The sequence below is a fragment of the Monosiga brevicollis genome, genomic scaffold, assembly GCF_000002865.3.
Source record: "Monosiga brevicollis MX1 MONBRscaffold_23 genomic scaffold, whole genome shotgun sequence".
In the NCBI taxonomy this organism is placed as follows: Eukaryota; class Choanoflagellata; order Craspedida; family Salpingoecidae; genus Monosiga; species Monosiga brevicollis.
In genome coordinates, this window is record NW_001865060.1 from 199,887 (window position 1) to 227,285 (window position 27,399).

The 27,399-nt window shown below is 53.9% G+C and overlaps 6 protein-coding genes across 6 annotated transcripts; 4 read left to right on the forward strand and 2 right to left on the reverse strand.

Annotated features, from left to right (window-relative positions):
- Nucleotides 1–109: 109 nt before the first annotated feature.
- MONBRDRAFT_28020 (uncharacterized protein) lies at nt 110–6,585 on the forward strand (the record flags this gene model as incomplete). The annotated part of the gene is made up of 27 exons (XM_001748413.1): nt 110–261; nt 356–417; nt 531–610; nt 748–800; nt 904–1,021; nt 1,101–1,262; nt 1,375–1,490; nt 1,743–1,839; nt 1,966–2,127; nt 2,225–2,358; nt 2,425–2,500; nt 2,601–2,830; nt 2,971–3,112; nt 3,215–3,394; nt 3,481–3,604; nt 3,648–3,721; nt 3,828–3,895; nt 4,158–4,344; nt 4,508–4,600; nt 4,699–4,758; nt 4,923–5,090; nt 5,246–5,440; nt 5,698–5,778; nt 5,893–6,039; nt 6,170–6,241; nt 6,320–6,386; nt 6,467–6,585. 27 exons carry the CDS (start codon nt 110–112, stop codon nt 6,583–6,585), a joined length of 3,219 nt encoding a protein of 1,072 aa, XP_001748465.1.
- Nucleotides 6,586–8,898: 2,313 nt separating this feature from the next.
- On the forward strand, nt 8,899–12,857 carry MONBRDRAFT_28021 (uncharacterized protein; the record flags this gene model as incomplete). The annotated part of the gene is made up of 14 exons (XM_001748414.1): nt 8,899–8,943; nt 8,978–9,083; nt 9,198–9,298; nt 9,409–9,470; nt 9,583–9,625; nt 9,816–9,854; nt 9,969–10,089; nt 10,167–10,202; nt 10,351–10,520; nt 10,623–10,652; nt 10,799–10,826; nt 10,946–11,052; nt 11,133–11,228; nt 12,036–12,857. The coding sequence occupies 14 exons, from the start codon at nt 8,899–8,901 to the stop codon at nt 12,855–12,857; spliced, it is 1,806 nt and encodes a 601-aa protein (XP_001748466.1).
- Nucleotides 12,858–13,673: 816 nt separating this feature from the next.
- On the reverse strand, nt 13,674–14,636 carry MONBRDRAFT_10698 (uncharacterized protein; the record flags this gene model as incomplete). Its single annotated transcript, XM_001748484.1, has 2 exons — nt 13,674–13,966; nt 14,057–14,636. 2 exons carry the CDS (start codon nt 14,634–14,636, stop codon nt 13,674–13,676), a joined length of 873 nt encoding a protein of 290 aa, XP_001748536.1.
- A 723-nt stretch (nt 14,637–15,359) lies between these two features.
- Nucleotides 15,360–18,937, reverse strand: MONBRDRAFT_38318 (uncharacterized protein; the record flags this gene model as incomplete). Its single annotated transcript, XM_001748485.1, has 2 exons — nt 15,360–18,546; nt 18,693–18,937. 2 exons carry the CDS (start codon nt 18,935–18,937, stop codon nt 15,360–15,362), a joined length of 3,432 nt encoding a protein of 1,143 aa, XP_001748537.1.
- A 1,192-nt stretch (nt 18,938–20,129) lies between these two features.
- Nucleotides 20,130–21,464, forward strand: MONBRDRAFT_28023 (uncharacterized protein; the record flags this gene model as incomplete). The annotated part of the gene is made up of 5 exons (XM_001748415.1): nt 20,130–20,153; nt 20,273–20,318; nt 20,399–20,487; nt 20,557–20,628; nt 20,733–21,464. The coding sequence occupies 5 exons, from the start codon at nt 20,130–20,132 to the stop codon at nt 21,462–21,464; spliced, it is 963 nt and encodes a 320-aa protein (XP_001748467.1).
- Nucleotides 21,465–23,953: 2,489 nt separating this feature from the next.
- On the forward strand, nt 23,954–27,299 carry MONBRDRAFT_10701 (uncharacterized protein; the record flags this gene model as incomplete). Its single annotated transcript, XM_001748416.1, has 2 exons — nt 23,954–24,296; nt 25,966–27,299. Coding segments are annotated over 2 exons (1,677 nt in total), but the record flags the coding sequence as incomplete, so codon positions are not given.
- Nucleotides 27,300–27,399: the final 100 nt, after the last annotated feature.

Sequence of the window (27,399 nt, forward strand, 5' to 3'; positions counted from 1 at the left end):
GAGAGAAGACAGGCAGGCATTGGTGGCGGACGTGGGAAGGAGAGAGGGGCTGGACGCCAGAGACCGAGCGTGGGCCTGTGCGTGTTTGAGCGTGATACGACTGGCCGACATGTTGTCGGCCAGACGATCTCGCGTTCCGGACGAGACCAGCGACTCGGAGGACAATGGTGCTGGCAGTCCTGTGCCCCTTGCCAAGCGGGCGCACCATTCATCGAAATCTACCGTGGGAGCCATTCGGCGCATCTACATGGAGAATTTTGTGTACGTCTCCATTTGCTTTTGCGGACCGCGCGTGTCACACAGCTGACGCCCTTGACATGCACGGTCTTTGACCTCGTATGCCGCATGTCCGCAGGACCTATTCAAAGGTTGAATTCCATGTCGGCCCTGGCCTCAACGTCATCCTCGGACCCAACGGTATGAGCTTTGGCTGGAATTGCCGCGTCCAAATGTGCGCCTGAGATTCCCGCCCCAGTATCTGACGCGCTTTGCTGCATGTCTCTGTACTCGCTCCTTCTCTCTTGTGCCAGGCTCGGGCAAATCGACTGTGATTTGTGCCATTTGCTTGTGCCTTGCGGGAAAGCCCGAACTTCTTGGCCGTGCAACACACGTAAGTCTAGCCTCTGGTGCCTGACTCTGTTTAACTGGTGTGAGGACAAGCCTCGAGGGGCCCCGTGATGGCGAGCATGATTCCCACCCATATCACTTGCTCATATCGTCTCGCCACACTCATGATCTCCCCAACAGTACAAGCAGTTTATCCGCACCAATGAAGATCGTGCGGTGATCGAGGTTGAGCTGTAAGGCCATGGCATTCCGCGCCTGGTGGTCGCATGGACTTTCTGCAGCCCAGCAAATCGTGGCTGTTTGGGCATCTCAATATACCGTCTGCGCCATCTGCAGGGACATGGGCAAGAATGCGCCTTTGACGGTGCGCCGAGTGATGACGATTGACCGGAATAATAACGGCAAAGCCTCGTCGAACTTTTCCCTGAATGGCCGCCCGGCAACAGAGGAACAGGTACATCGATAAATGGGCAATCCTGGCCCAGCGGAAGACTAAGATGATAGAACGCAAATGTCCGTTCTCACAAAAACAGGGACTCACAGCCACATCTCGTTTCTGCTCCATAAAGGTCAAGCAAAAGATCAGTGCTCTGAACATCCAAATGGACAATCTTTGCCAGTTTTTGCCTCAAGACAAGGTGTCCGAGTTCTCGCGGATGAAACCCGATGAACTCCTTGTTGCAACAGAAACGGCGGTATGTACAATACAAGGGTTTTGGCTCAACACCTCTGACAAATATAACCAGACCGGGTACCGTGCATAGCAGACGCAATGACCTCTTGCCTGTTCTTGTACCACGGATGCAGATTGGTGGTCAGAAGCTGCGCGAGAAGCACGAAAAGCTTGCCGAGGATGAACAGGCTTTGAACCAGGAGGTCAATGCGTACGAGATTATCCATCAAGAGTACCAAAATGGCTTTCAGTGCGTTTGCTCCGTGTTTCACTTGTAACTCAAGGCGCCTGCCTGCCTGTGGCTGTGTCTGTGTCTGTGTCTGCGTCTGCGTCTGTGTCTGTGTCTGTGGCTGTGTCTGTGTCTGTGTCTGCGTCTGCGTCTGTGTCTGTGTCTGTGTCTGTGTCCGTGGCCGTGGCCGTGTCCGTGGCCGTGTCCGTGTCCGTGTCCGTGTCCGTGTCCGTGTGTGGTGAATGCGCGCTAATATTCGTCTTTGTGCCGCAGACGCAACGAGCAGCGGCGCCCCGAGGTGGAGAAAGCACAGCATCATCGAGAACTGAGCCAAGATATTTTCAATCATGAGAACAAGATCAATTTTTCCGTTCGTCGCTTCTCTCATGCTCGCTTTTTCGACATCGGATGTGGTTTTGTACAACAGCTAATGTGGCTGTTTGCCCCTCCTCTTCTGCTGCTCTGATTCTGCTGGCCGTCTGGTTCCCGCAAATAGGAGTATAACCTTTTGAAACAGCAGGTCGAAGCACTCAAGAAGGAATGCAAAGCTCTTGAGGAGCAGTCCTCTGTTGCCAGGCAACAAGTCGAGCTCAAAGAAAGGGAAGCGCGAGAATCTGAAGTCATTGTCAACAAAGAGCGCAACAAAGTGGAGGCCAAGGTTTGTGCAAATGAGGCCAGGCATGCCCGAGACGGCCCCTTTGGACTCACCCCCGCCCTCAACCTGGCTTCCTGCTGATGCTCACGTTTTCCGACAGAAATCGGAGCTCGCCGCTACCTTTACCAAATTTAACGAAGCCTCGGAGAACCTGACAGCGTGCAGCAGCCAGCTGCAGGAAGTCATTGATGAGGCAGCCGCGAAGCAGAAGAGCCTGAAGACTCGCCAAGACAAGTCAGCTTTCTGCGCATCATACTGCCTTACCTGCCGAGCTCATCTCACCACTCGCTGTGCTTGTAGGCGCGACAACCTGCAAGCAACCCTCGTCGATTTGCAGAAGGAGCTGGAAAAGGCCTCGAACCAGAGCGGGCTGCAGGTAAGTCATTCGCCCATACAAGGCTGTCATTGCAACTAACATCTCGAGCCACCCCTCAAGCAACCCGGCACCCATCTCTGAATGCATACCGTCTGGTCAGGCACAACTTGAGCAGGTGATGCGAGAGCTTCACGAGCTGAAGAGCCAGGTCATCGACTTGCGTGGTGAGGCCAAACAAGCTGAACAAAACCTCCGCCAAGCCACCCAGGCCAAGCAGCGCGCCAGCGCACAACTTGAGCGCGCTCGAGACCAATCTCAACGTCGCCAAAATGAGTTTTTTCGCCTGTACCCCCACCTTCGCGATGCCGTGGAGTGGATTAAGCAGAATCAGTGCGTGCTTGCTCCCAGCACCGTCCACCTGGTTTTTGCGCAACCACTCAAAAGCTGGGCGCAGTGCGTGTGGGTCCAGACCTTGCCCATGCCTAAGACCATGTCTTATCGCGTTGCTGGCTACCATGTTCGCCCCGTAGATCCAAATTCAAGGATCCGATCGAAGGTCCACTCATTCTTGCTTTGGACGTCAGCAATGAAAGGGCTGCCGATGTCATTGAAATGACCATTGGCAAGCCTGACCAACAAGCCTTTGTGACCACCAATACCCATGATCAACAGGTATGTTGTATCCTCTGAGAAGCGCTGCAATCCCTGCGCCTTTGTAATTGCAAGAAATCTCATGCCACGCGCCTTCACGGTTGCTGTGTGTTGCCGGACTAGCTCTTGCTCACTGAATTGCGTGACAAGAAAAAGATTCCCATCAATGTGCTCAACATGGACCCTCGCGAAGCGCGACAAGTCGACGACCGGAGAAGACAGCAGCTCTCTGGCTTGGGCTTCAAGTTTATGTCTGAACACTTGCGCGCGCCCCCAGCCACCTTTGCATTTCTCACAACCAAAGTGAGTATGAGCAGAGGATTTGGCATCGAATGCCGTGCGCCCCTCATCTACGCAGCTCCCTCACCGGCGGTTGTATGACCCTGTAGTACCACATGTCTGAGATTCCAGTGACCTTTGATGCTGCAAATGACCGCCATGTCAACGGTCTGATAAGTCAAGGCATGTGCACTGCCACAACCGCTCGCTGGATCTGCCCTTTTCCCCAGCACAGTAACATGGCAAGTCACTCTGACAATTGCTTTGGGTTTTCCAGGTTACACCACCCTCTACGTTGACAGGCAGAACTATCGACACAAGAAGTCGCGATTCAATTCCGACTACGACATGGTTTGTGCTGGTTCATGCGTTTGTGGTATTGGCAGGCTTGACGCATGGGGTGGTGACCATGTGCCTATCGACGCCTTGCCTCACGCTTCAATTTTTTGTTCATTAGACGGATATGATTCCGATTCGACCATCAACGATTTTGCGCTTACAAGAGGACAAGGAAGCCGTTGCACGGTGCCAAGCGTGAGCTCCTTGTGCTACTTGGGCCGCCTTGAACCCAAAGTGAATTTGCTGAGCTTACTTGCATCTTTCTGCCATGGCAGCGAAATGGACAAATGCACGGCCACGTGCACCACGCTTCAAGACGAGCTTATGCAACGGCAATCGTCGTGCAAGGCAAGGCGATTGCCTCTGTGGTGGTTTTGGCGACCACTCGTTGACGCCTGCACCGCCCCCGCCTCCTCGCAGTTTGCACTTTTCATTTTTTTAACTATAGTCTCCTTTTGTTCGTGTTTGTCTGTTCCTTTGATCTTGTGCAGGAGGCGGAAGCAATGCATGCCACCAAGGATAAAGACAAGCGAGCTCTGAGCGACAAGATGAAGGTGTTCAAAACCTTGGAGGCCGATATTGATGCCAAAGAATCTTGGCTTCGCTCGGCTGAAAAGTCTATTCGAGATCTTCAGGTGGGCGCGCGTGTGCGGTCGCGAGTGGGATTGTCGGCATGGGCTTGATATCTTGCGTCTGGAAGCTCGTGCTTGTTGCCATGTTGTACATTTGACACACCGCATCTCTCTGTGGCACGCTGCCCTGACTTGGTGGCTCCTACTGCCCACTTGGCCAATACAGGGTCTTTTGGCCAATCTGAAGAGCAAAGCCAAGACATATTGTGCTCAGCTTCCAGGCTTGACGGCTGAGGTCGCCTCCATCAGCGGCACTCTGGTGGGCATGACTTGCATTCATTCTCGTGTGCGAGGCTCACAATTTTGTTCACGGCAAATTTGCGGTGCTCTATCGACTCACGCTCCGTCTACTTGCAGCGCACGGGCTTGTGCGAAATTTCTCAAGTCCTGATGCGATTCCAAGTGGCCCATAATCAGGTAGGGGACAGTACCATTTTCTGTGCGTTTTGGTTTTTTTCTTTTTTTCGAGTTTGTTCGTTTTTTTTTTGTTTTTGTTTTTTTGTTTTTTTTTTGTTTTTTTTTTCAGCCATTCCGGATTCGGCTTAATCATCGTTGTGCTTCGGACCCGTCGTCGTGTGTAGCACAAAATCATCGTTGCACAGCTTGTCGAATGCAAGCAAAACTATAATACCCAAGTGCAAGACTTGCCACGTCGCAAGAAGCAGATCAAAGATATGAAGAAGGAAGCACTGCGTTTGTTGGCTGTGAGTGTTCGCCAGGCTTGCGTGCACAAGGAAACGACTTGTTTGGTCAGTCAGCTCATCCCTGGGTCGTATACCCTGATAGGTTGCCAAGCAGTTCAATGGCGGTGAGCTGACGAAGGAGACAATAGAGATCCTTGCCACTCTGGCCGAGGATCTACCCACACTCAAGCAAAACTTGGCCAACCTCGTTGCTCGGGTAGGCACTCCTTTTCTGCTTGGCATTCAACACGTGTCGCAGTGAGACACACAGCGACCTTCACTTTATACGCCTCGACCGTGTGCTCATTCTTGCTGGCTCGTGGACACAACAGCGCAACGCCAGTGGCGAGATTAATGAGGCCGTGGTGCGAGAATTCGAGCAAGAGAAAATCAGGCTCGATCAACTCAAAAAACAGGTACGCTTGCTACGTTACTTTGGGAATGCTGGCTTGCGGCTTTGACTTTACGAGAGGTGTCTTGTATCCACTCGCCCGTTTCGATCGCAGCTTCAAGAGGAGCAGAAAAAACTCGATGCTCATCGGGCTCAGCACGAGGCGGAAGCCAACCCGTGGATCAGCAAGATGGAAGCCATGGTGAGGCAGTTGTGCTGGGCCATTGCTTCCAGGCTTGATCCTCGGCGATCTTGGCTTGATTCTGTCTCTCCGTGCCGTAGACGCATGACATTAGCATCAAGTTTGGAGAATTCTTCCAGCAACTTGAGGGTTGTGCTGGCTCTGTCAAGCTTGTCAAAGCGGTGAGCTTGCAGACTTGCCTAAACTACTCACATCGCTTTTTGCAGTCTTTTACGCCCTTTGCAAGGCCTCTCCGGGCGTCAGATCAACTCACTACGCTCGGTGTCTGTGTGCAGGATTCATACAAAAACTGGGGCATCCAAATTATGGTTCAATTTCGAGCTGGAGAAGAACTGGCACCACTGATGCACAGCCATCAGTCCGGTGGAGAGCGCTCTGTATCCACCATGCTTTATCTCATGGCCTTGCAGACCCAAACCCAGGTGTGCTACAAACTGTATTGAGCAGCAATGTTCAAGTTCAAAGTTTTTGGAAACACTCGACTGTTTCTCCTCGACCTTGTGGCAGAGTGCCTTGTTTTCTCATGCCACTCACACTACGCGCCCTTTGCAGTGCCCCTTCCGAGTGGTTGATGAGATTAACCAGGGCATGGACGACAAGAACGAACGCCGTGTCTTTGAGCAGGTGAGCGCGGTGTGCACACGTGCACACGTGCAAACAACAACTGCAACTGATCTCAGCTAACTGACGCTTGCTCTTTAGGTCATGTCCGTGTGCTCACAAGCGGAAGCTTCACAATACTTTCTTGTAACCCCAAAGCTCCTACCTAGTACGTTATCAAAACGCAGGCGTGCTGTTCGTCCTGGCTCTGTAGACGCGCGTTTCCTCATTTGAGTATGCTTGTTGTAGACCTCCAATACAACGACAAGGTGACTGTACACTGCGTGTTCTCTGGCACGGACATGGTCAACTTTGACCAATGGGATCTCGGACGCTTCTGCGATGTCAAACGGCAACTGAACCTTTGAAGCATGTTGTACTTGTAATTCTGAGGCGTGGGCGTGGTTTTGCCTGAAGCGAAGAGCAGAAGCCTTGCTCAATTGTGTGTCACTGTCCGAGACGTCAATAGTCGTTGCTAGAAAAAACAATCGACCGAAGCACCAATAGGTGGTGACTGTCATCTCGTGCTGGCAAGCTGCCAAAAGTGAGCGCCACTTTATCGCTCTTTTTTCGTCAGCATGCGCTCGTATAGCGCCACAATCTGGCTCTCGGGAGCCCAGAGACCAAAACCAGACATTACTACGTGTCGAACCAAGCAATACAGCAAACCCAAGCAATAACAAGATGAAGCAAAAGGGGCGTGAGTTGTAGAAAGAGGCAAGGTCAAAGTGAAAACTACCGAGCACGAGCTTACCCCGGTCCAACGTCTCCAACAGGTCCGATGATGTCAGTGTCTGGACTGGAGGAACGGGCACGGAGGCATCTGAGCTCGCCTTGTGGGGGCGTCGATGCCAGGCGATCGCAGCCACGTGCTTGGGATCAATCCAGGTCTGGGCAAAGCCGTAGTCTGATTGCTCTACACCATCCAAGGACACTTGGGCACGAGAGACAAACTCACTGCCCAAGATGCGAGGAAGTTTGGGTGCGTGGACGGCGTTGTGAGCGACTGCTTGCCAGAGCGTGGTGGAGAAGCAAAGAGCCAGAACAATACGCACCTATGGGCCGTGGCATCCACACTCCAATCTGGAGAAAAGTCTATCCGCTGCAGACCGTATCCAACCCCATCGCCTACCGTGCGCTCGAACACACTCGGTCATGTGAGGCACAAAGATCAAGACCGATTTGGCCCCAAGGTTGAAGGCGTGTCAAATGCACCTGTGAGCTTGACAAAGCTTTCCTTGAGACTCCAGAAAACATAAAACCGGCGCTGCAAGCGGCGCAGCGCTGTGAGCCAGAGGACACTGCAACTTCCAGGTACCAGGGCAAAAGCAAACGAGCAGGAGAACGAATTTCGAAAGCGCTCGTGCACGGCCACGCACAAGACACGAGGCTTCATCAGACGGAGCCCGAACTTGCGCCCATTCATTTGGGGTGAAGACGTCGCGCATTAACTCAAAGAACCGCTCGACAGACTCGCTCAGGGGCTGGCGCACGTCTGCCAAGTCAATACCAACAGGCCCGGTGCTGCAGGCCGCTACCACGGCAAGTGCGCCCTATCATTTCCATGTCACAAGCATCGATAGGCCGAATGACTTGGGTGCAAGGGAGGGGCGCTGGATACAAGGCTGAGGGATGGTACCTACACTGTGGGACACATTGAAATGTTCAAGGCCGGGATGTGCATGGCGAACCTACACTCCGATCAACGGTCAGCAAATAAGGTGATTTAGACTCTCCTGAAGCGGATTGCGCATACATACGGGCGCTTCCACGTCGGGTTTGCCGGTGGATGAGCGGACGAGCTTGCAGTTGGCGAGCTGAGGCTCGCGGTGTGCGATCACGTGGCGAATTAGAAGGCGCCCCAACAGACTGGCTTTGGCGTCCTCCACGAAGCGAAAGCGGCAAATGCGCTCTTGCTCTTCTTGCTGGACCAGGCGTAGTGCTCGAACAAACTCCTACGCATTCATCGCGCCAGTGCCCGCCGAGTCAAGGCTGACTGGATAGCACCAAAGCGAGACGCCACTTCTTCTCCTCACTCCTCCATTGCCCCTTTGCAGTTTATGTCCCCTGCCTCCTTGTGCTATCCCGAATACAGAGCGTACCTGGGAGGTTGGTTGCCATCGTCTTGCATTCACCGCCAGCACCCGCATGGCATCGGTCGTCCTGTTGTGTGCCGGATGGTCACAACACGGCAGCAGCGGCAGCGGCGGAGGCGGCAGCGGATCGATGTCCGCAGGAAGCTCGCGAAGTCAGTGACGGGCCCACGTTGTGGCAGAGAACGCAGCACGGTGCTGTCAAATAACAGAGAGGAAGGCCGGTTTCAACGAGTTGACAGAGAAGATGAATGTCTTTCCATGGTTATTCACAGAAAACTCATGCTAAATCAGAGGGATGAGTCGAGACTGAGATCAATATAGAGATGCACACATGTACAGACAACGCTCAAGAGAAACTTCATTGTCATGATTTTTGTTGGGCCACATGCACACTCACTCAACGTGACGGCGACGACGACGACGACGACGCGAGTTGAGTCGAGCCGAGCGGTCGCCTCAGTGCCTAGGTGGTGGTGGTGGTGCATTTGGATTTTGGTTTGGGTGTTGGGTGGAGGGGTGATTTGCTCCGGAGGGGGTTGGGTGAGCTCTGTGCTGCCTTGAGGCTGGAACTCCCTCACGCTGAGCATGGGAGATCAAGGATCAGCTGGCGGAGGCGGGGCACCCTCAATGGTGCCCCAGCTCGTGGCGTCCTCGGTCGTCGCAGCAACCGCTCGTGGCCGTGGCCGTGGCCGTGGTGCAACTGGCCCCGCCACGCGGGGCACGGCCCCCAAGCTCCGTGGTGCTAAGAAATTTGCGCCTAAAATCCCCACGTACGCTGCATCTTAGCCTTCCCTTGCAGCAGCTGCGCGCCAAAGCTTTGTCCTTGCCACACTCACCGACACCCACCGAATATGCGATGCATTTTCCTTCCTTTTCCTCTCTAGGTCCGGTGCAGCCTCAGGTAACGGAGGTGCCGCAGCAAGTGCAAATGATAGCAAACATTCCGATAACAAAAAGGCAGCCCGAGGCGGTCGCGGCACAGCTGGTTCGTCTGCGCTCCCATGGCAGCAACGGCCCTTGTCCGTGTTGTATACAAATGGATTCGACTCTCACGATGGTGGCATGGCCTCGTGCTCGGCTGATTGCTTCTGATAGATCGTGGCCGAGGCCGTGGTGGCCGTGGCCGTGGTGCCAACCGCTTCACCAACCAGGACGATGTACGTGGCTGCTGCGCTCGAACAGCCCTCACCATGCACCATTTAGGTTATGCAGAGGCTTGCTGCCTTTTCCTTTCACTTAACCTGATCATTTGAATGAAACACGGCATAGGGTATCTTCTCAAAAGGTTTTGCGACGCGGACTGGAGCAGGAGGTGCGGCAGCACGCCGCGCTGCCACCCGTGCAGTTCAAAGCGGTGGCGGTGGCGGCTCGCGGGCATCACGGCAGAGCGCGACGGGCGAAGCCATGGAGGTGTGTGAGCCCGCGTCACGCGCTTAGCCTCTAGCCTCTCTTACCATGTGAGCCCATTCAACCTCACCTCCCGCCTCGAACGTGTCAAACAGGATGGCGGTGACTACGAGTCGGACAGTGACATTGATGAGGTGCGGTCCTGAGCTGGCATCTGCCGTGTGCGCGTTCTTCGCTGCAAACTAGTACTCGTGACTGCTGTCGCGTTGAAGTTTGACCAATCGGAACGAATGTGGTGCCTGGTTTAGGATGCTCCGGCGTATGGCGGCTCGTGGCTCAATGAGACCACAGCGGAACAGCGCCCGACGTTCCTTCCCATGCATGACAAAAAGCTGCAAAAACAAGTCTTGCCCCCTGGGATTGTGCCCGGTATGTTCTGAGCCCCTTGAGTGCGGCTTCCTGCCACCCCAACTAATCGAGACATGGGACACCCGTTGGATTGATAGATGACGATGAAGACACGGTTGCGGCAGATCCTGCAGGTACATATGTCTGTACCGTTGTTCGACCGGCGTTTCAGCCCAATTCCTTCGATTTTCTCCCCTGATGCTGGATGCTGTTGCTTGCTGGCGCTTGATAGGAGATGTCGAACAAGATTCCGGGGCTGATGTTTTTCTCAAAAGCCTGCAGGTAGTGCACCGCAACATCCGTGCTTTGGCTTCGTGCCGCGTGCTTTGGCTTCGTGCCGCGTGTTCTCACGGTCAAGTTGCGCCTCCCAGGACGAAGAGTCTCGTCTTCTCTTTCTTCAGTTTCCTGATATGCTGCCCGGGCTCATGATCAACGGTCAACTCGGCACTTTGGTACGCACTGGCCGCCTTTCGTACCACAACTCCCCGTGAACAAATCGTATCATCCTGTGAGCTGACGTTGTTCCCCTCGTTTACTGGGCATGCCACTCTCAGCCAGAGGATGTCGAGCCCACGGGTGCTGAGGTGAGTCAGCGCGTCTTTGCTCCCTTCATGTGTAATGCAATACCTTGCTGGCCTGCGGGATGCATGAAGCCGGGTTCATGAGCCATCCTTACCATGTGTCGTGTGTTTGCGTTTCCTTCCGCTTCTCTCTACCTTGGCCATGCCAGCGATGTGCCAATTTGCGAGACCTGCCAGGTATGTCTGTGTCTGTGTCTATGTGTTGCTCGAGGGGTGTGCTGCCCAGTCTCGTGGCACGGAGCCGGTCTTACCGCGGGCGTGAGCTCACAATGTACAATTCGACATGACGGTGTTAGCCGGAATCATTGGGCGCCTGCGCATTCGTCGTTCTGGCAAAATGGAACTGGTGATGGGCAATGTGACCTTTGAGGTTCATGAAGGCACACGGGCCAGCCATCTTCAAGTATGTGACGCTCGTGATCAAAGCTTTGCCCAAGCTGTGACTGATGCACTCACGGCCACCACTAATCGTGTGCCGCCTAGGAACTGATGATGATTGACCACGACGGTGGGCAGCCAACTGCCTACAACCTAGGCCAGGTGGATCGCAAGTTTATCGTGGCGCCAGACGTGAGCACGGTAAGCTGCGGAGGCCGACCCCTGTCATTTTCGACTTGAGCGCTTTGCAGCTTTTTATTTCTTACTCCGGTACTTTGGTGACTGTTCGCCCTGACAGCTCTTGGCAGCCACTTCCATTTCAGACACGGGTACCGAGAGTCTTGAATGAGTCCGGAGGGCCTCTGCTTTCCTGTTGAGACCAAGGTGCCAAAGCACACGAGGGCAATTTCAGGCATGGCTGTAGTTGGTATGCATGATGAATTGAAAAGTGAATCTAAGTAGCATCGTGTATGAAGCCTACGCTGCCGACTCTCACTGTGGCTGACCATGAGGAGTATCGGCCGGCCTCGGCAATGCTCTGCTGCGTTTTCAGTCAAACGACCTCTCCCACCACCATCTCCTCTCGCTGATGAAGGCCTCCGCCATTTCCCCCCACCCCCTTTTTCGTTTGTTTGCTTGTTGTCTCTGCATTGCTCATGACCCTGAAAGCACATGTTGACTGGCAGCAATCACATCTTTTTTTTTTCTTAAATTTTTCTTGTTTTTCGTTCAACTTTTTTTTTTTTTTTAAAAAAGAGCCAAAAATAGGAACGACGGTGGTCACGTAGAAGTCTGAAGCGCATTTTAACGGACGCCGCAATTGGCGACGAGCTACGCCCGTTACGAGTACTAGAGTCTTCCTTCTGGATGGAAGAGCCGTGTGGCGCCGGCGATCTGCAGACCGCTACCGACAGCGTGCCGAATACCTTGCTTGCGCGCCTATTCAGCAGGCCTCCAAGGCCTCGCGGGTACTCGTAGCCTTGAGGAGCACACGTGACCATCATGCAGGCCTTTCAGCGCAGCGTTTGCAGTGCGCTACGCTCTGCGCCATGCCCGTACAGGATAGCGACACCGCGAGCGCTGGGAAGCAGTGCGGCCGATTCACATCGACTTCGACTCATCACGTTCAACGTGCTGGCTCCCTGTCACAAGCGGGTGGGCCAGGGTTTGCGAGAAAGTGCCTTTGCCTCCGTATCGATACAGCGACAATCGGACATTCTTTCCTTCCTGTGCAACCGCTATCAGCCCACCGCCCTCTGCTTGCAGGAGTTTTGGTTTGACTCCAGCATGCACGATCTCTATCGAGAGCAGCTTGGGCAAAAGTTTCACCGGTTCATGCTCAAGCGCCCAGGCCGTATTCACGACGGCTTGCTCATGGCCCTCGAGGCACCGCGGCTCCAAGTTATCAGCCAAAGACGGATCGTGCACGACTACGCCTATCGTGTAACCTTGATGCTGCACCTTCGCTTCCGCCCACACACGAACCCGGACACATCAGACTACATTGACTTTATCCTCTGCAACACCCACCTCACCTATCCAGCGCGCACAGAGGATCACGACCTCCGCCTCCGCCATACCCGACACCTCTTGACGGAGCTCGATGCTTTCGAGCGGGAGTGCGGTCTGCGCCGCTCCCTGGTCGTTGGTGATTTCAACGGTAATCTCAGCTCGGCCTCGTGCCGCGCTATGCTCGAGTACGTTTCCCTGCGCTCCTATCTACGCGTCATGATGAGCTGTCTCGCTTTATCCGTGAGAGGATTGCCGGTTGTTGATTCATGCGTGGCCTCTCTTCCAATACAGCCACGGGTTTGTTTCCTGCTATGGTAAAGTTCATCGCAAGGAGCTGAGCGTGACTCACCGCGACCACCAAGGTAAGTCCACGCCCATGGAATGCACAGCACGTCCCTGCCCTTGCCCCTCGGCACGCCAGGGGCCATCCCTCAACATCCGAACCTGGTTCGCAGGTTTGCAAGTGGGTGTGGATTTTGTGTTTTTGCGCGACGAGAGCAGTGCCGTGCGTCCAGTCTGTGCTGTCCTTTTGCCAGACCACGCAAATGATAAAGTGAGCTGCGCTGCTGCCTCCTCAACTTTTAAGATGCACCCTTGTGTCCAACTCATGCCTGGTTGGCGTCTGTGCCCTTGCAGAGCTGGCCGGCCGGCTTTACTCTGAGTGACCACCGCCCGGTCGTGGTGGATTTGGAGCTGACCCCACAATCGGCTGCCTAGGGCTAGGATGCGGCATGGGCGTGGCCGTGCAGAGCAGGCTGCGGCCCAAGGCCTTGAGATAGCGAGACGAGTCCGCCAACACTCGGTGGACTCGGTTGAAATAGAATGAGCCTATCAATTTAGCGAGAAGATAGATATTAAGGAAAAAAAAAAAAAGAAATCCTTGCTGGCACTCTGCACTGCAGGATTGAGGAATACATTGATCTGAGGTCGATCTCTGTCACTACCGATACACAATGAGTGCAACCGTCGCAGACAACGATGATGTTAAGGGAAGAATGACGGATGAAAAGCCAAGTTGTCCAACGGGACAAGCCCGCCTCGAGCAAAAAAGAAAAAAAAAAAAAAAAAGAAGAAAAGCGCTCGTGGAATCATCGAGCCAGTGTTGGCAGTTTGCTGCATGGCTACGGAGCTGGGTCATTGCAGGTGTTGGCGTAGCTCTGATATGGTCAGCCATAGGTTCTCATCGGCGTGTACGGGGCTGATACCGTGAGAACCGGGCCCATGCATGGGCGGTGCAATGCCTGAGGGTCGCGCGCTTTTGCTTCTGGTAGATGGGCGTGATTGATGATCGTGTCCGTGTTCATCCCCCCGTTGTGCTGCATGCTGGGTGGCATCCGGGGCATGCGGGAGGCTGGCGGGGACGGGTCCCACATCCTGGGCACCTCGAATGGCCAGAAAGGCGGAAAGGTTGTTGGTGGACGGAGCATCTGAGATTAAAGTAACAGTTGGGGGTAGGTGAATGATTTGTGCGTACCCCATGCCCTCAGTATGGAGTCGGGCCAGCAGCACATTCTTACCAGGACTGTGAATGCAGGGATAAGGTGGGGGCGGTTTGGTGTAGCTGCCATCGTGACGACGCATGTGGCTGCGGTCGGAGGCAAAGGTGCTCAGAAATTGCTTGGCGGGAACCATGTGAACCTGAGCTCGCATGTTGTGGGCCAAATCGAGGAAGCTATAGGGAAAGGTCGCATTGAGGTAGGTTTCGGCGTCACAAGGGAAGGGCAGCACCGAGTCAAAGTCAAAGACCAGGTCCTCTGCCGCAGAGGGATGGGCTGCACCAAGGCGCAAGGCAATGACGTGATAATCCCACACCACCACCGAGCCTCGCACAGGGTCGCCCAGGCTTTGGGCAAAGATGGCCATGTGCCTGGCCTGGTTGCTGAGGAAGAGCGCGTACCAACGATCAAGCTGCTCGGGATGGTGCTGCTGCACGCGTTCCAGGAGCTTATACACGTTTTCTTCGCAGTAGTGACTCGTGTAGAGAAGTGACTGGCGCTCCAACCACCGTTCGGACGCCCCCAGCCCCGTCAAACTCGTCAGCACACCCTTGTTTTCCCTCTGGCCGACCTGCTCACTCGTCGCCGCCGCCGCCGCCATTGCGATGCCCACACTTGCCGAGGTCCCCCTCTCCCACACACACACGCACACACACACACACACAACCCTACGCCTGCAGAGTTACTTTACTTGATGCACCAAAGCCCCGCGCCCCCGCGCCCCCCTAAACTGCACTCCACGAGGGCCTCGACCGTCGAGCTTTCATCCGTCGCACGTTCCTAAAAATACGATAAGTGTGTGTGTGTGTGTGTGTGTGTGTGTGTGTGTGTGTGTGTGTGTGTGTGTGTGTGTGTGTGTGTGTGTGTGTGTGTGTGTGTGTGTGTGTGTGTGTGTGTGTGTGTGTGTATGTAAAATACTTTTTCAAACTTTTGACTCTCGCTCAAAAAGGTTGGAAGGTCGAGGCATTTCCAATTTAGGAAGCAAGGTATAAAATGCTATGGGAATAGACACAGCAGCAGTCGCATCTCAAATTCACACGGGAGGATCTCTGGCGAGGACTGAATGGCTACGTATCTCCAAGGTAGCACGCCACGAAAAAAAAAAAAGGGGGAACGATACGAGCAACGTGCAAGTATCAACACTCACTCGCGAATCCGCATCTACACAAACTAAAAGCCGAGACGTTGGCACGGCTTGGGTATCAATGATAATCATATTCGAATGGTAACGTGTGGCTCATAAAAGCATCCTATATATCGAGTCCACACTCAAGGCGTGGGTGGTTCTGTCGGAGCAAGCGCTCTCCACTTCCGCTGGGTAACCTTAAGAGTCAGACACGCCGTGTCCCGTCGTCTGAAGGCGAATAACATCGCCCAAACACGTCTTGATGATGCGGCGAGTGATCGAGCCGGTGGAACCAAACTCGATGCGCGACGTCAAGGGCAAAGCATTCACAAGGTCGGTTTCAAAGGCTTCGCTAATGCACTCGACACCCCACACTGGGTTGTCACGCACGTCCAGCATCTCCATATCAGGGCGCTGGCTCAACATGCGCATCAGCGTCTGCCCCGATGCCTCGGTCACTTGATTGTTACCCATGCCAAGCACGGTGACATGGCGACCCACGCTCGAACAGAGAAGGCTGCAAAGCTCCGTGACGGCCTCATCATCCAGCTGGTTGGTCCACACATTAAGAAGGCCGTGGATCTCAAAGTCCATCATCTTACAGTACGCGTGGATAAAGCACAGACCCACACGATCCAGGCTCTTGCCAGACAAGTCCCACTCCTCAAAGGTCTTGCTTTGCAGCTTGGCCAAGGGGAGGCAAACGCCGCCCACCTTGATGTGAGTCAAAGCATCCTGGCGATGCGACCATGCAAGAATCGCAGCCGCCAGTTTGGCCTCTGCAAGCGTCTTGAGCGGGGGCAGGCGCACGTTGTGAGTTTGTGTTGCCAAATCGGTGTCCACGGCAAAGCGCAAAAACAGGTCATCCTTGAGCACGGGTTCAAGGGGGAGCGTATCAAAGCGCTCCATAGCAACGCCCAGCACGGCCAAGATGCCTGGGTCAAATCCCTGGGGCAGGTCCGTAGATAGCATGGTCAGGGGGCCGGTGTCCTGTCGCTCAAGCGTGGTTTCCAGCAAAGCCGCGTGCACGAGCAAATCCGGCGCTGTTTCAGCCAAGCTTTGGGCCAAGACTGCGGGTAACTTTGACATTGGATTTTCAACAACCTGCAAGTCCTGGGAAGCAGCAGGGTGCAGACTAAGGGCCAGTCGGAGGCGGCGCAATCGCAGCTGAATTTGCTGGTCAAAGTGCGGCTGGGCAAACGTTCGAGTGTCCGTCTGCTCGAGATCGCTTTGAATGCGGAGGAGCGGCTCAAGGCCCGTGTGGGTGCACAGTTGTTTAGCCAAAACAAGGACTGGCCCCAGGTTCTGAGAAAAGCGTCGCAGCACACCAGGCTTGTTGGCAACGCCCTGCTTGAGGGTGACGGCGTCGTTGACGGCCCGCAGAAACTCAACATCGTTGTTGTAAAGAGCGGGTTTCTCGCGGTTCACCCTGGCAATATGATCCCGAAATTCCTTGAGGGAGGGGTTGTCAGGGTTTTCACCCTCCAGCTCGGCGAGAAAGCCTTGTAGCATGGTCATGAGGACCAAGTGGCGCTTGCCCACGACCTGGTCCAGCGTATCACTGTTGGTACTGAGTGAGACACGCAGGGAAAGGCAGAGACGATTGTCGCTCATTTTTGGCTCGCCGTCTAATTCAAGGCCACACAATGGGGGAAACAACACTTCGTCCTCGTTTGGAAACTGCGAGAGCCAGCTGATCTTGGCCCCGCCCTGAAAAGAGGAAGCCTTGCACTCCAAGAGGATGCCATTCATACCGCTACCATCGCAGGTCTTGGTAAAGGCAAGAGCTTGTTTGATTGAAGTGGTGCACGACATGAAGCCGAGCTCAACAATGCCCTCCGCCACGTCGTGAGACTTTTTGCGGGGCACATAGAGCTGGCGCGGAAGAGCAAGATTACCCACGCCCCGATATGTGGTCGTTGGTCGAGTGGCACGGGCAATCTTGAGCAGACCGCTGTAAATGCAGTGAATGGTTGCGGTGTAGCGTTGCTGGCCGTGGCCGCGGCCGCCCTCACGAAGGACCTTGTTGTACTGTGAGTACATGGGACCCGTGTACAGGCGCAGGGCCAGCACTTCTTCAAACTGGAGGGCTTTGGCCGTCTTGCTGGCCATGCGAGGCTCGAAACCGGCCCCTTCCATGCGCTCCTGGGCCTGCGAGAAGACTGTGTAGATGTCGCTCGAGTCACCGCGGGCCATATGCTTGCGTTGGCCATACACAATCTGCCACTCAATCTGAGGGCTCGTCTGGTAGCCGTCCACCTCGAAGAGTGCAACGGATTTGTGCTCCTCCTCCATTTGCTGTAAAAGCTGAGGACGGGGAACGCCGATGCGTTCAGCCAGGCCCTTGGCGTGGTCCTTACGTCGTCCAAAGACAGCATGGGTGAATTTGCCAACTGAGGAACGAATCACGCCGTCCACGTCCTGTTTGCTTCTGAGCGTGAGCACGTTGAACAGCAGCATCTTGCAGACTCGACGAGCAATGAGCTTGCGGTTCTCTTTCTCCTTGAAAAATGATTGAAGCTTTTTCGTATCAAAATTGGCCTCAGTCAGCACCTTGAGAGGGTCTCCAGGAGCAAAAGGGGTGTCACAGCACTCCTGCAATGCGTCGGTCAGCAAGCTGGTGAGAGGTACTGTCGGTTGGCCGTCCGTTTCGGGGTCATCCAGACTAGCTACTACGTGCTGGATCCAGAGTTGGATGGTGGTATTCAAGGCCAAGACGTTTGAGTCGGGCGCATCCGAGCCGGAGGCTTGGGAGACGCCCTCAATAGAGCTGGCCTCGGACCTTGCGGCCTCAGCTTCAAAGTTGTTGCCACCGGTTTTAGGCCCGGGAACGTGGAGATGGGTGTCTTCAACATGATCATAAGCATGGGGATCTGAAGACAGCATCAAGCTGGCAGATGAGCCCGGTGGCGCAGGGGCAACAGTGGGGGCAGCAGAGGGGTTGGACAAGGAGGCGGCCCCAGGGGCCGCCGAGGGGCCGGCCAAGGCGGGGACGGCAATGTTTGCGACCAGAGCCACGGGCACGGGCGTCAGGGCAGTGCTCTCGTGGCTGGCGGCGGAACCCTGGCTTCGCTCATCGTCGTGCCGAGGCAATCGACTTGCGTGAGTGGATCGAGGCGATGGTCGCAGCATCTTGGGTTCAGAAGGCCGCTGCACGAGCGCCGCGCGAATCGCGGCTTGCTGGCGACGTTGCTGCATACGAGTTGGGGAGAGGCGCGCGCGCGAAAGCTCAGATAGATCAAAAAGGGGCTCTGGGCTGCTATCATCAGCCGGGGAGTCCTCACTGCTGGTTGCGATGATCACATTCGCAGCCCATTGGTGCGTGTCACGGCGTGGAATGAGCCTCGCAGCATGCTCGACGGCGTCGCTTGCCAGGTGTGCGTGCCTAAAAAGGGAGGGGGCCAAACAGCAAGGTTCAGGCCAGCGTCAGAGCAGCCAGCGCCAGTTCGAGGCTTTGAGCATAGCAGGGTAAAATAAGGAGCCAACTTCACCGGTGCACGTGTGTGCGGAGACGCCTGTACGCCAGCTTACCGATCGCTGAGGCCTTTGGCGTCATGATTGGACTCGCTTGCAAAGGAGAATAACGAGGTGGTGGAGGTGGGGGAGGAGGGGCAATTGCGACGACGACGCCCACGGTGCAGCGCTCGCTGCTCCGCCGTGCCCTTGCGTCTCCGCTGTTGCCAATACATTACCGCAACAGCAAGGCCTGCACCCAGGGCAACGCAGGCCCCGAGCGCCAACACGGCGCGGCCCGGGGTCACTGCCCAAGGCCGCATTATCACGGACTCACAACCCCCGTCGTCATCCAGACAACTGAGACGCTGACCTTTTTTCAACGCAGTAAGTCTATATATTCAACATTTTTTAACATTGTTATGGTTAACAAATCTGCGATAAGTTGATGTTTTACTACATGTTCTTTTTCGCTGACTCGAAGCAGAGGGGTTCTTTATCGTTGTTGTCGTATTGTCAGACAAATTGCTGGATATGCCTCACTTGTTTCGCGTTCTGCCCAGTCGGCCGTTGTCGGCAGCGCTCGGAGACGGCGATAACGCGCGCGAAGAGAGCCCCGAGGCGAGCGGTGAGGCGTTGAGAGGCGAGGGAAGAAGGGGGTACAATAATGGTCAACAGGCTTTGAGCGATGAAACGAGAGGCAGACAGAGGAGGGCGCGAGCGACCGATCGATCAACAGCAGCAGTGGATGTGTGTGGTTTCATTGTGTGCTCATTCACCATCATATCCGCTCATGCTTTGTTGAAAAACCTCAGTGGTCTGCAATCTCTCGCTGTGAAACGTCATTTAGAGCCATCTCTCCAAATTTCTTTCATACCCCTAACCCTTCTTCTAACATTCATTTTTCTGCTGCACCTCTGATTTCCCATACTATTCTCCACAGATAAATTCTCTTGATAGCCCTTTCTCTCTGAAACACCCTCTCGTCAAAGCCCCATCTCTTCCTCACGTCACCAGCCTCGCGCTCTCTCTACACTATTCATCGCACCACCAAAGCATCTCTTGATTTATTTTACTTTGTGTTATTCCTTTCAAGGGTAAGTCGTGTGTGTGTGTGTGTGTGTGTGTGTGTGCCGCGTGCTCGCGGTTCCGCCCTCTTGATGCCATCTGGCAGCCGGCTACTGCCGACTTCTGCCGACGTGTGCCGGCTACTGCCGACTTCTGCGAGGGTGTCTTTTTCTTCTGGTCTTGGCTGGATGAATCGGTATCTTCGCATGTGTCTGTCTGCTTGATGTGTTGGCTTGCCTTGAAGGGCTTGTTCGTTTCCCAATCTTCTTCAAAGCCTTGCACGGATCGGATCACAGCTCACCGGTCTTGTGCTGGGGCTGCCCCTAACCTCGTCGTTGTTGTCGTTTGGCAGGTGAACCGGTGATGCTGCCTATTCGTCGCTTGGTCTCCTCTGCTCTTCGTGCTGGAAGTCTTGTTGGTCCCGTTGTTCTTCGCCCTCAATCCACAATGGCTGAGCCCCTTCACACCAAGGTCGGTCGGCTGCCTGGACCAACATCCTCTTGTGTCACCCGATATTACCGTGTGCCGCGCACCGCCGACGATCAGACCTCACCCATCGCGCCCTTGGCGTCGCTCCTCGGCCTTTGCAGGTCTGCATCATTGGCAGTGGCCCCGCCGGCCACACGGCCGCCATCTGTACGTTGCCCCAAGCCCGCACTGCCTCTTGGCATTAAAAAAATTATTCGCAACCTGACCGTTCCCTTGCTTGCACCCAGACGCGGCACGCGCCGAGCTGAAACCCGTCATGTTCGAGGGATTCCTTGCCAACGACGTCGCCGCGGGTGGCCAGCTCACCACCACCACGGTCAGACACTTTCTGCAGTATCCTGGTTGACGATTGGTTTTGATGACTCACCGTTTTGCGCTGCCTTAGGATGTCGAAAACTTTCCCGGCTTTCCCGAGGGCGTCATGGGTCAAGAGATTACGGACCGCTTCCGTGCTCAGGTGCGACCAGGTTCCGCCACCCCAGGCAGCACCATCCTCATCCTCGTTGGGCTCGCACCCTCACCACCCCCACCATCTCCTCACATGCTGACGTGCCACCGCAGAGCGCGCGCTTTGGGACTGAAATCTTCACCGAGACCGTGTCCGATGTGGACCTCAGCGCCAAGCCCTTTGTCATTAAGAGCGGCGATCGTACCGTCACGGCCGACACGGTCATTGTGGCAACCGGCGCCGTCGCCCGTCGCCTCCACTTTCCCGGCGCCGATACCTTTTGGCAACGCGGCATCTCGGCCTGTGCCGTCTGCGATGGCGCTGCCCCCATCTACCGCAACAAGCCCCTCATTGTCATCGGCGGTGGCGATAGCGCCATGGAGGAGGCCACCTTCCTCACCAAATATGCTTCCAAGGTGTACATTGTGCATCGCCGCGATGAACTCCGCGCCTCCAAGATTATGCAGAACCGTGCCATGAACAACCCCAAGGTGGAGTTTGTGCTCTCCGCTGAGGTTGTTGAGGCGCGCGGTGACAAGCTCATGACCAGCGCCATCATCGAGGACAAGAAGACGGGCGAGAAGCGCGAGGTCGAGGCCAACGGCATCTTTTTCGCCATTGGCCACGAACCTGCCTCCGCCTTCCTCAACGGCCAGCTCGAGCTTGACGAGGATCGCTACATTGTGACCAAGCCCGATTCAACAGCCACCTCCATCCCCGGCGTGTTTGCCTGCGGTGACGTTCAGGACAAGAAGTACCGCCAGGCCATCACCGCCGCTGGCACGGGCTGCATGAGTGCGCTCGAGGCTGAGCACTACCTCGCCGCTCTCGAAGACTCCCAGTAATGCAGTTCCCTGACGCTTGTCGTCTCGCTTCTTTTGCTACCTCTCCCGGCTAGCACGGCTTTGGTAGTAGAAGAGCGGCCCAGACTGCTTTTTTTCCCCTTACAGAGGGACATTTCGCCCACATTCTTTTTAGTATGGCTACCACCCCTTTCGTGTTCGGATAAGCCGTGACGCAGGGTTGAAGGCTACCTCTCTCCCATGAATTTACAACAAACAGCATGATCTTGACACGACCCTTTGAGCGTGTGTCAACCCCAAAGGCTTGCAAAAACACGTGAAAAAAACGAGGGCGCAACAATGGCCCACACATGACTGAACATGATGTTTCATTTGCATCATGTCGTGCTGGCTGATGCTGCGACATCTCATAGAGTTCAGGGCAGTCAAATGACAGTAAAGGGTGTCATGTGTCGATTGTTTACGTACTCGCCGTGCGTTGGCGTGTGTGCAACGAGGCTTTCCGAAAATCTCAGTTGCTCAGATGTTTATCCTCTGGGGTTTTCTGATACTTTTCAATGAGCAATAAAAATCCCCAGCTGCCATGATCGTTCCTTAGGAATGAAGACTTTTGACACTGAAGCCCGACATACTACGACTAGAACATTGTCGCCACTCTGGCCCTGGGTGCTTTGTTTCAAACTGTTAGCGTCAAACCCGTGCTCTCAAGCATGTATCTTGAAGCCTGACACAAACATTAAAAAAAAAAAAAAAAAAAAAAAAAAAAAAAAAAAAAAAAAAAATCCCCATATAAGGCAAATGACACCTTACGAAGTCGCTGTTCGCGGGTTTGAGCTCGGTCACATCGGGACGTATTTCAAAAGTACAACCAAGGGGCTGAAGCACAGGCCTTTTGCCCATGGAACTCGTTGGAACTTGAATGGCGTGAGAAACCAAAACTTGAGATCAACACGTTGAACAACAGCACATGGATTTGGATTTGCAACTGCTTCCCACCAATTCGATTCAGGGTTTTGGTCATTGGCTGCAACCGCAAAGGAGCTGGACTTGGAGGTGGAGCTCCCTTCGTGTGCAAAGGCAGCTGCACAAGCAGGGGCCACTTGAACACGGCCAGGAAGTTTTCATTGACGGCTTTTGAGCAAGACCAACTGCTTGCGTCAAGTCCGTGCTCCCATCCAGATGCCGGAGAGCTTGACACCAACAAGGTGAGATACGAGATAACATACGCTGGCGCGAGGTCAACGTGACCTTACTGGTGTTCTCTGCTGGTTCTGATAGCTCTCTTTGAGACTAAAAACGTTGCCAATAACCAGACCAATGCTCTTGCTGTTGCTGATTTGGTGTGCTTGCAGTGCTCTGGCCGGATCTCATTCATTCTTTGCTATAAGTGATGGCTTTCATGGCCTTGCCCATGACGCCCGCGCCCTTTGTTGAATGTGGCGAGCCTGTAAACATACCATTCGACACTTGAGATGATTATTGGTGCTGGTGATCCGAGCTTGGCGCTTGATTTTCATCGTGCCGATTGCTGCTGGCTTCTTTATACCTTGCCTTCGTTGGAACCCGAGTGCGCAAGTGATTGCAAGGGACCATTGTTGTCGTAGAGTCAACAAAGATGCCAGGGAAGAGATGCATGCACGAGAAACATAATCAACGTTCAGGCATTCTGGAGCCAATCTGCTGAAAAATACGCTGGGCAAGGTTCTGACAGCGCGTGTCAACGGCCACTGCAATGCATTTTGTTTTGTCTTGCGCTGAGGGTTGATGCATGCCGGTGAGACTAAATATGATTGCGATCAAGATGTGTGCGTGGCAAGCTTGCTTTGAGCATCCCACAGATCAATTATACCCTGTGATCAGCACGCCCTGAAACATACGAAGCAAACGGGGAGAGAGACAATGGCACACACATATCCGGATGTACATTCAAGCTTGGTTTACGCCTTGTTGCGCCCCAGTGGGGAAACACATTGTGGCAGCTATACTCACAGGAAAAAGGCGCTCTTATGGGCTTATTGGCCATCTGCAAAGATGTATAATGAACCCTGAAGTTCAAGTTCGTTTGAGGGGCCTTGATAAACGGGGCAAATGTGGCGAATGCCATGCCGCAACGCATGGTCTGTCAGCGACGTCTTTGCCTCGGCCACTATAACCTTGATGTGCTTGCCGTGCTGTGTTTTGCCGCGCAGCACCAAGCTTGTTGGGGTCGTCTCATTTGGGTCTTCTTTGAGCTCAAACGGCCCCCACTCCCATGTTTTTGTGCGGGAGTTATACCGAAGGGTTCCACATGGGCGCAGGCGATCAGCGTCCCAGTATGTCTTTGCCGGGGTGTGCTTGAGCTCTGGAATGGTCTCGTCCACCATAACGCTGTCCCAAGTCTAAAAAACAAAACATCTGTTCTGAAAAAAAAAAAAAGCCACCGACGACTGGACGGCGAAGCCACACGTTTCTATTTCCAGAACTCACACCATCAATCCATCGGTCTGGGTGTCTTTCTACATGATAGCATTTTACCCTTGACACGCGTTGAGATGGCGGCCAACAACTTTCCAACGCTGCGAACTCGCCCAACAAAGACGTTTCGGGACGCTAACCGCCAGATCCCATTCGAAACGCTTCGATACGACGCCTCCAAAAACACATGGCAGCTGGGCCTGACGGAGTTTGAGGAAGTCGCAACAGAGTCGAACGAGACCAAACTGGTGCTGCACTCTGAGGGGCGAGACGGAGAGCACATCAAAATCATTGTGGCAGAGGCAGCGGAAGAGCTGGCTGACCAGGCCTTGCAGCATGGCATCCGCTACATTTGCCCCGTATACCAGGGCTCGGCAGATGCGCTGTTTTTGCAAGGCTTGTTGTTCATCTTCAAGGACAGTAAGTGAGCATCAGAAAGGGCCTCGACGTTTGCTCGTGGCAACATGATTCTATCACACTAGCTTGCAAAAAGCTGCCACCAACATTCCTGCTGGCCTCGAGCGCGCATCGTGGTGCTAGGCGAGGCCAGCAGAAATGTTGGTTGCAAGTCATCCTCAACATGTGTGGGTGTGGCTTCTGCGTCGTTCTGTCTGTTACTTGGTGTATTTGTCGACTTGAAAAACTGTGGCTGATCTCGCCGTCTCGAGAACCGAATTGATTGCTGTTCACAGTTGCCTGTAGTCTTTCGTCTGCCCCCCAACCCATTGGGAATACCCTGCATATCATGTCAAATGAGAGGGCCGGACGCAACACTGAGCAGGACCTCCTTGCCAAACAGCCCAGCCGTGTCTTCGCGATGCATTGCCTGCAGAAACTCGGCATGTCCGGTTCGCCACGCTACATGCATACATAACCGGAGCAACAGGCGGCATGACTCGTTAAAAATGGCATCAGTCGGTGTGGTTTTCGTAGTTGAGTACACTGGCCATGGAATGGAGCATGTGCTTTGACATCACACCAGCTCGCTGCTATCCAACACGGTACCCATGCATGTACGAGCTAAGGCAATCAATAAGTGTGGAGGAACCAAGCAAGTATCATCAAGAGAGAGCCAGCACCAGCAACGTTCACTCGTTCCTGGGGTTTATGGCAGTGTGTGTGTGTATGTGTGTGCGTGTGTGTGTGTGTGTTGGGCTCTTGAGGAAAAGCCTCTGAGCAGCTGGTGCATATGGCTTTGACACTGCAGCAGTGCACAGTTTGGACGTCAACCTCTGACAGTGCCATGGTCATTGCAATGCATGCTGCTTTGTCTCGCTTGGGGGTCGATGCAGGTGTGACTCAACATGGCTGCCATGGCAATCAAGGTGTGTACGTGACAAGCTTGATTTGCGCATCCAGATCAATTTTACCCAGTCAATGGGGAAGATCAGCACGACCTGCGAGCCCTGCAAACACACGGAGCAGGTGGGGGACATATTGGCGCACACACGCTGATATCTATGTACATTCAAGCTTGCTTTGCACCTTGTTGCGCCCAAGGGCCAGTGGGGAAACACATCGTGACAGCTAATTATACTCACAGAAAGGTGGCCCTCAAAGAAAATTCTTCTGCACTCATCGGCCTCCTGCAAAGATGTACAACGAACCCTGAAGTTCAAGTTCGCCTGGCTTACCCTGATAAACGGGGCAAATGTGGCGAATGCCCTGCCCCAACGCATGGTCTGTCAGCGCCGTCTTTGCTTCGGCCACAATAACCTTGATGTGCTTCGTGGGACTCAACTTGGCGCGCAACACCAATTTTGTTGGGGTCGTCTCATCTGAGTCTTCTTCGAGCTCAAATGGCCCGAGGGTCCATTTTTTATCTGTGGAGGGGTCACGCTGAAGCGTTCCGTAGGGGCGCAGGCGATCAGCGTCCCAGAATGTTTTTGCCGGGGTGCGCTTGAGCTCTTGAATGGTACCGTCCACCATGGTGTTTTTGTTCAATCAACCAAGAAAAAAAAAAAAAAAAAGCCTGGAACATCAGTTAACAACAATGTCATGTAAACAAGACACAATTAAATTCTTGACATTGTGAATTTGGTGAAGATTTGGAGAATGAGCTCGTTGAAAACGCTTTGCGATCTGGCAGACCAACTGCGCCATGACGCAGATGAGCTCCTGAAGCATGGCGCAGTTGAAGATGATGAAGATCCTGCTCCCCGATCTGCATTTGATTGCTACTGGCATCGAGCTCGTCAGAAGGATCTGCCGGCTCCGAGTGATCGAACAACTCAGATTCTCAACATCACCGATGCTGTGAAAAGTCTTATTACCGCCATCCGCGACGTAACTGAGGTCTCGACGGAAGGGACCCTGACTGAGCAGGTTTCGATGCTTTCTGGTAATCTTCGAGAAAAGTATGGGGTGGCTATGGATATGAAGCCCCTTTCTCTTAGCTCCACCACTGTTTACCATCTCGCACTTTGCTTGAGTGAAACGGTTCTTTTCGACACTGTTGATTTACAAACTTGCATTCAAACTTTGGGCAAGGCCATCGAACTTCTGGCAACATGCAGTTCACTACAGGATGTGCAAAAGATCACACTGATGCAGCCACTTCAAACGCTACATGAGACGCTTTATTCAGCTTCTTCTCATTTCAGAAGTCATCGATTGCAAGCAGAAGCCATTGCCACTTTGAAGCAGCTCGTCAAAGAGCGGGCTGAACAGCTATTAGCTGCCAGCACCACCGTCCAGAGGCTACGAGAAGACTCCTTTCGAACCCAGGTGACGGTGGAATCGCAGATACAGAGGTTGAAAGCTATCAACAAAGCTGTCAAGACCAACCATCAAGCAGCCAGACCTGCTTGTCCTGGCTTGGTAAAAAAACATTATTTACAGTTGGAAAAAGCTTGGACGACTCTGCATGAAGAAGCAATTGCGCAAGTTAGTGATGCAGATGGACGCGTCAAAATTGTCCAAACCAGCTTGAGAGCTGGTTTGTCTTGTTATCAAGCCTTGGAAAGTTCGACTCTGCTGCCAGACGCCATGTTGCGTCTGGCTGCGAAGGTGAGCTCGGTAATTGAGCAATGTTGGCAAGTGTCTCGTGAAGCGTGCGATCAACAAAGTCAATGGCAGCATAAGTGCGCTAATAAGCTGAAGGATGCCCCCTTTCTTCACAAGAAGGCACTTCAGAAGCTCGACCGCGTCAAAACGCAACAAAATCAGGTTCTACTGATGAACGAGAAGGAGCGAGCCCTGCCGAATGACGACATTGGAGGAACCACGAGAAACAAAATCGCTCCTTTAGGCTTTGTCGAAATAAAATATCCCACCATGTCGATGGAGGTATTACTGTTGGCTGCAACCGCATCGCATCTGAACTCCAACAAAGTTAATCTGCCTTTCAAACTTACAAAAGCTGCAGAAGACGTGGATTACTTCTCGAAGCAGGCTTTGGGCGAGTTGGGCAAGGCGTGTAAGGTGAGCTACATGTTTCTTTCAACCAAGCTCAATGAAAATGTCATTAAGACTTTGGCTGGTTTGATAGAAGGTGACAGATACCGAGCGTGACGAGGAAAAT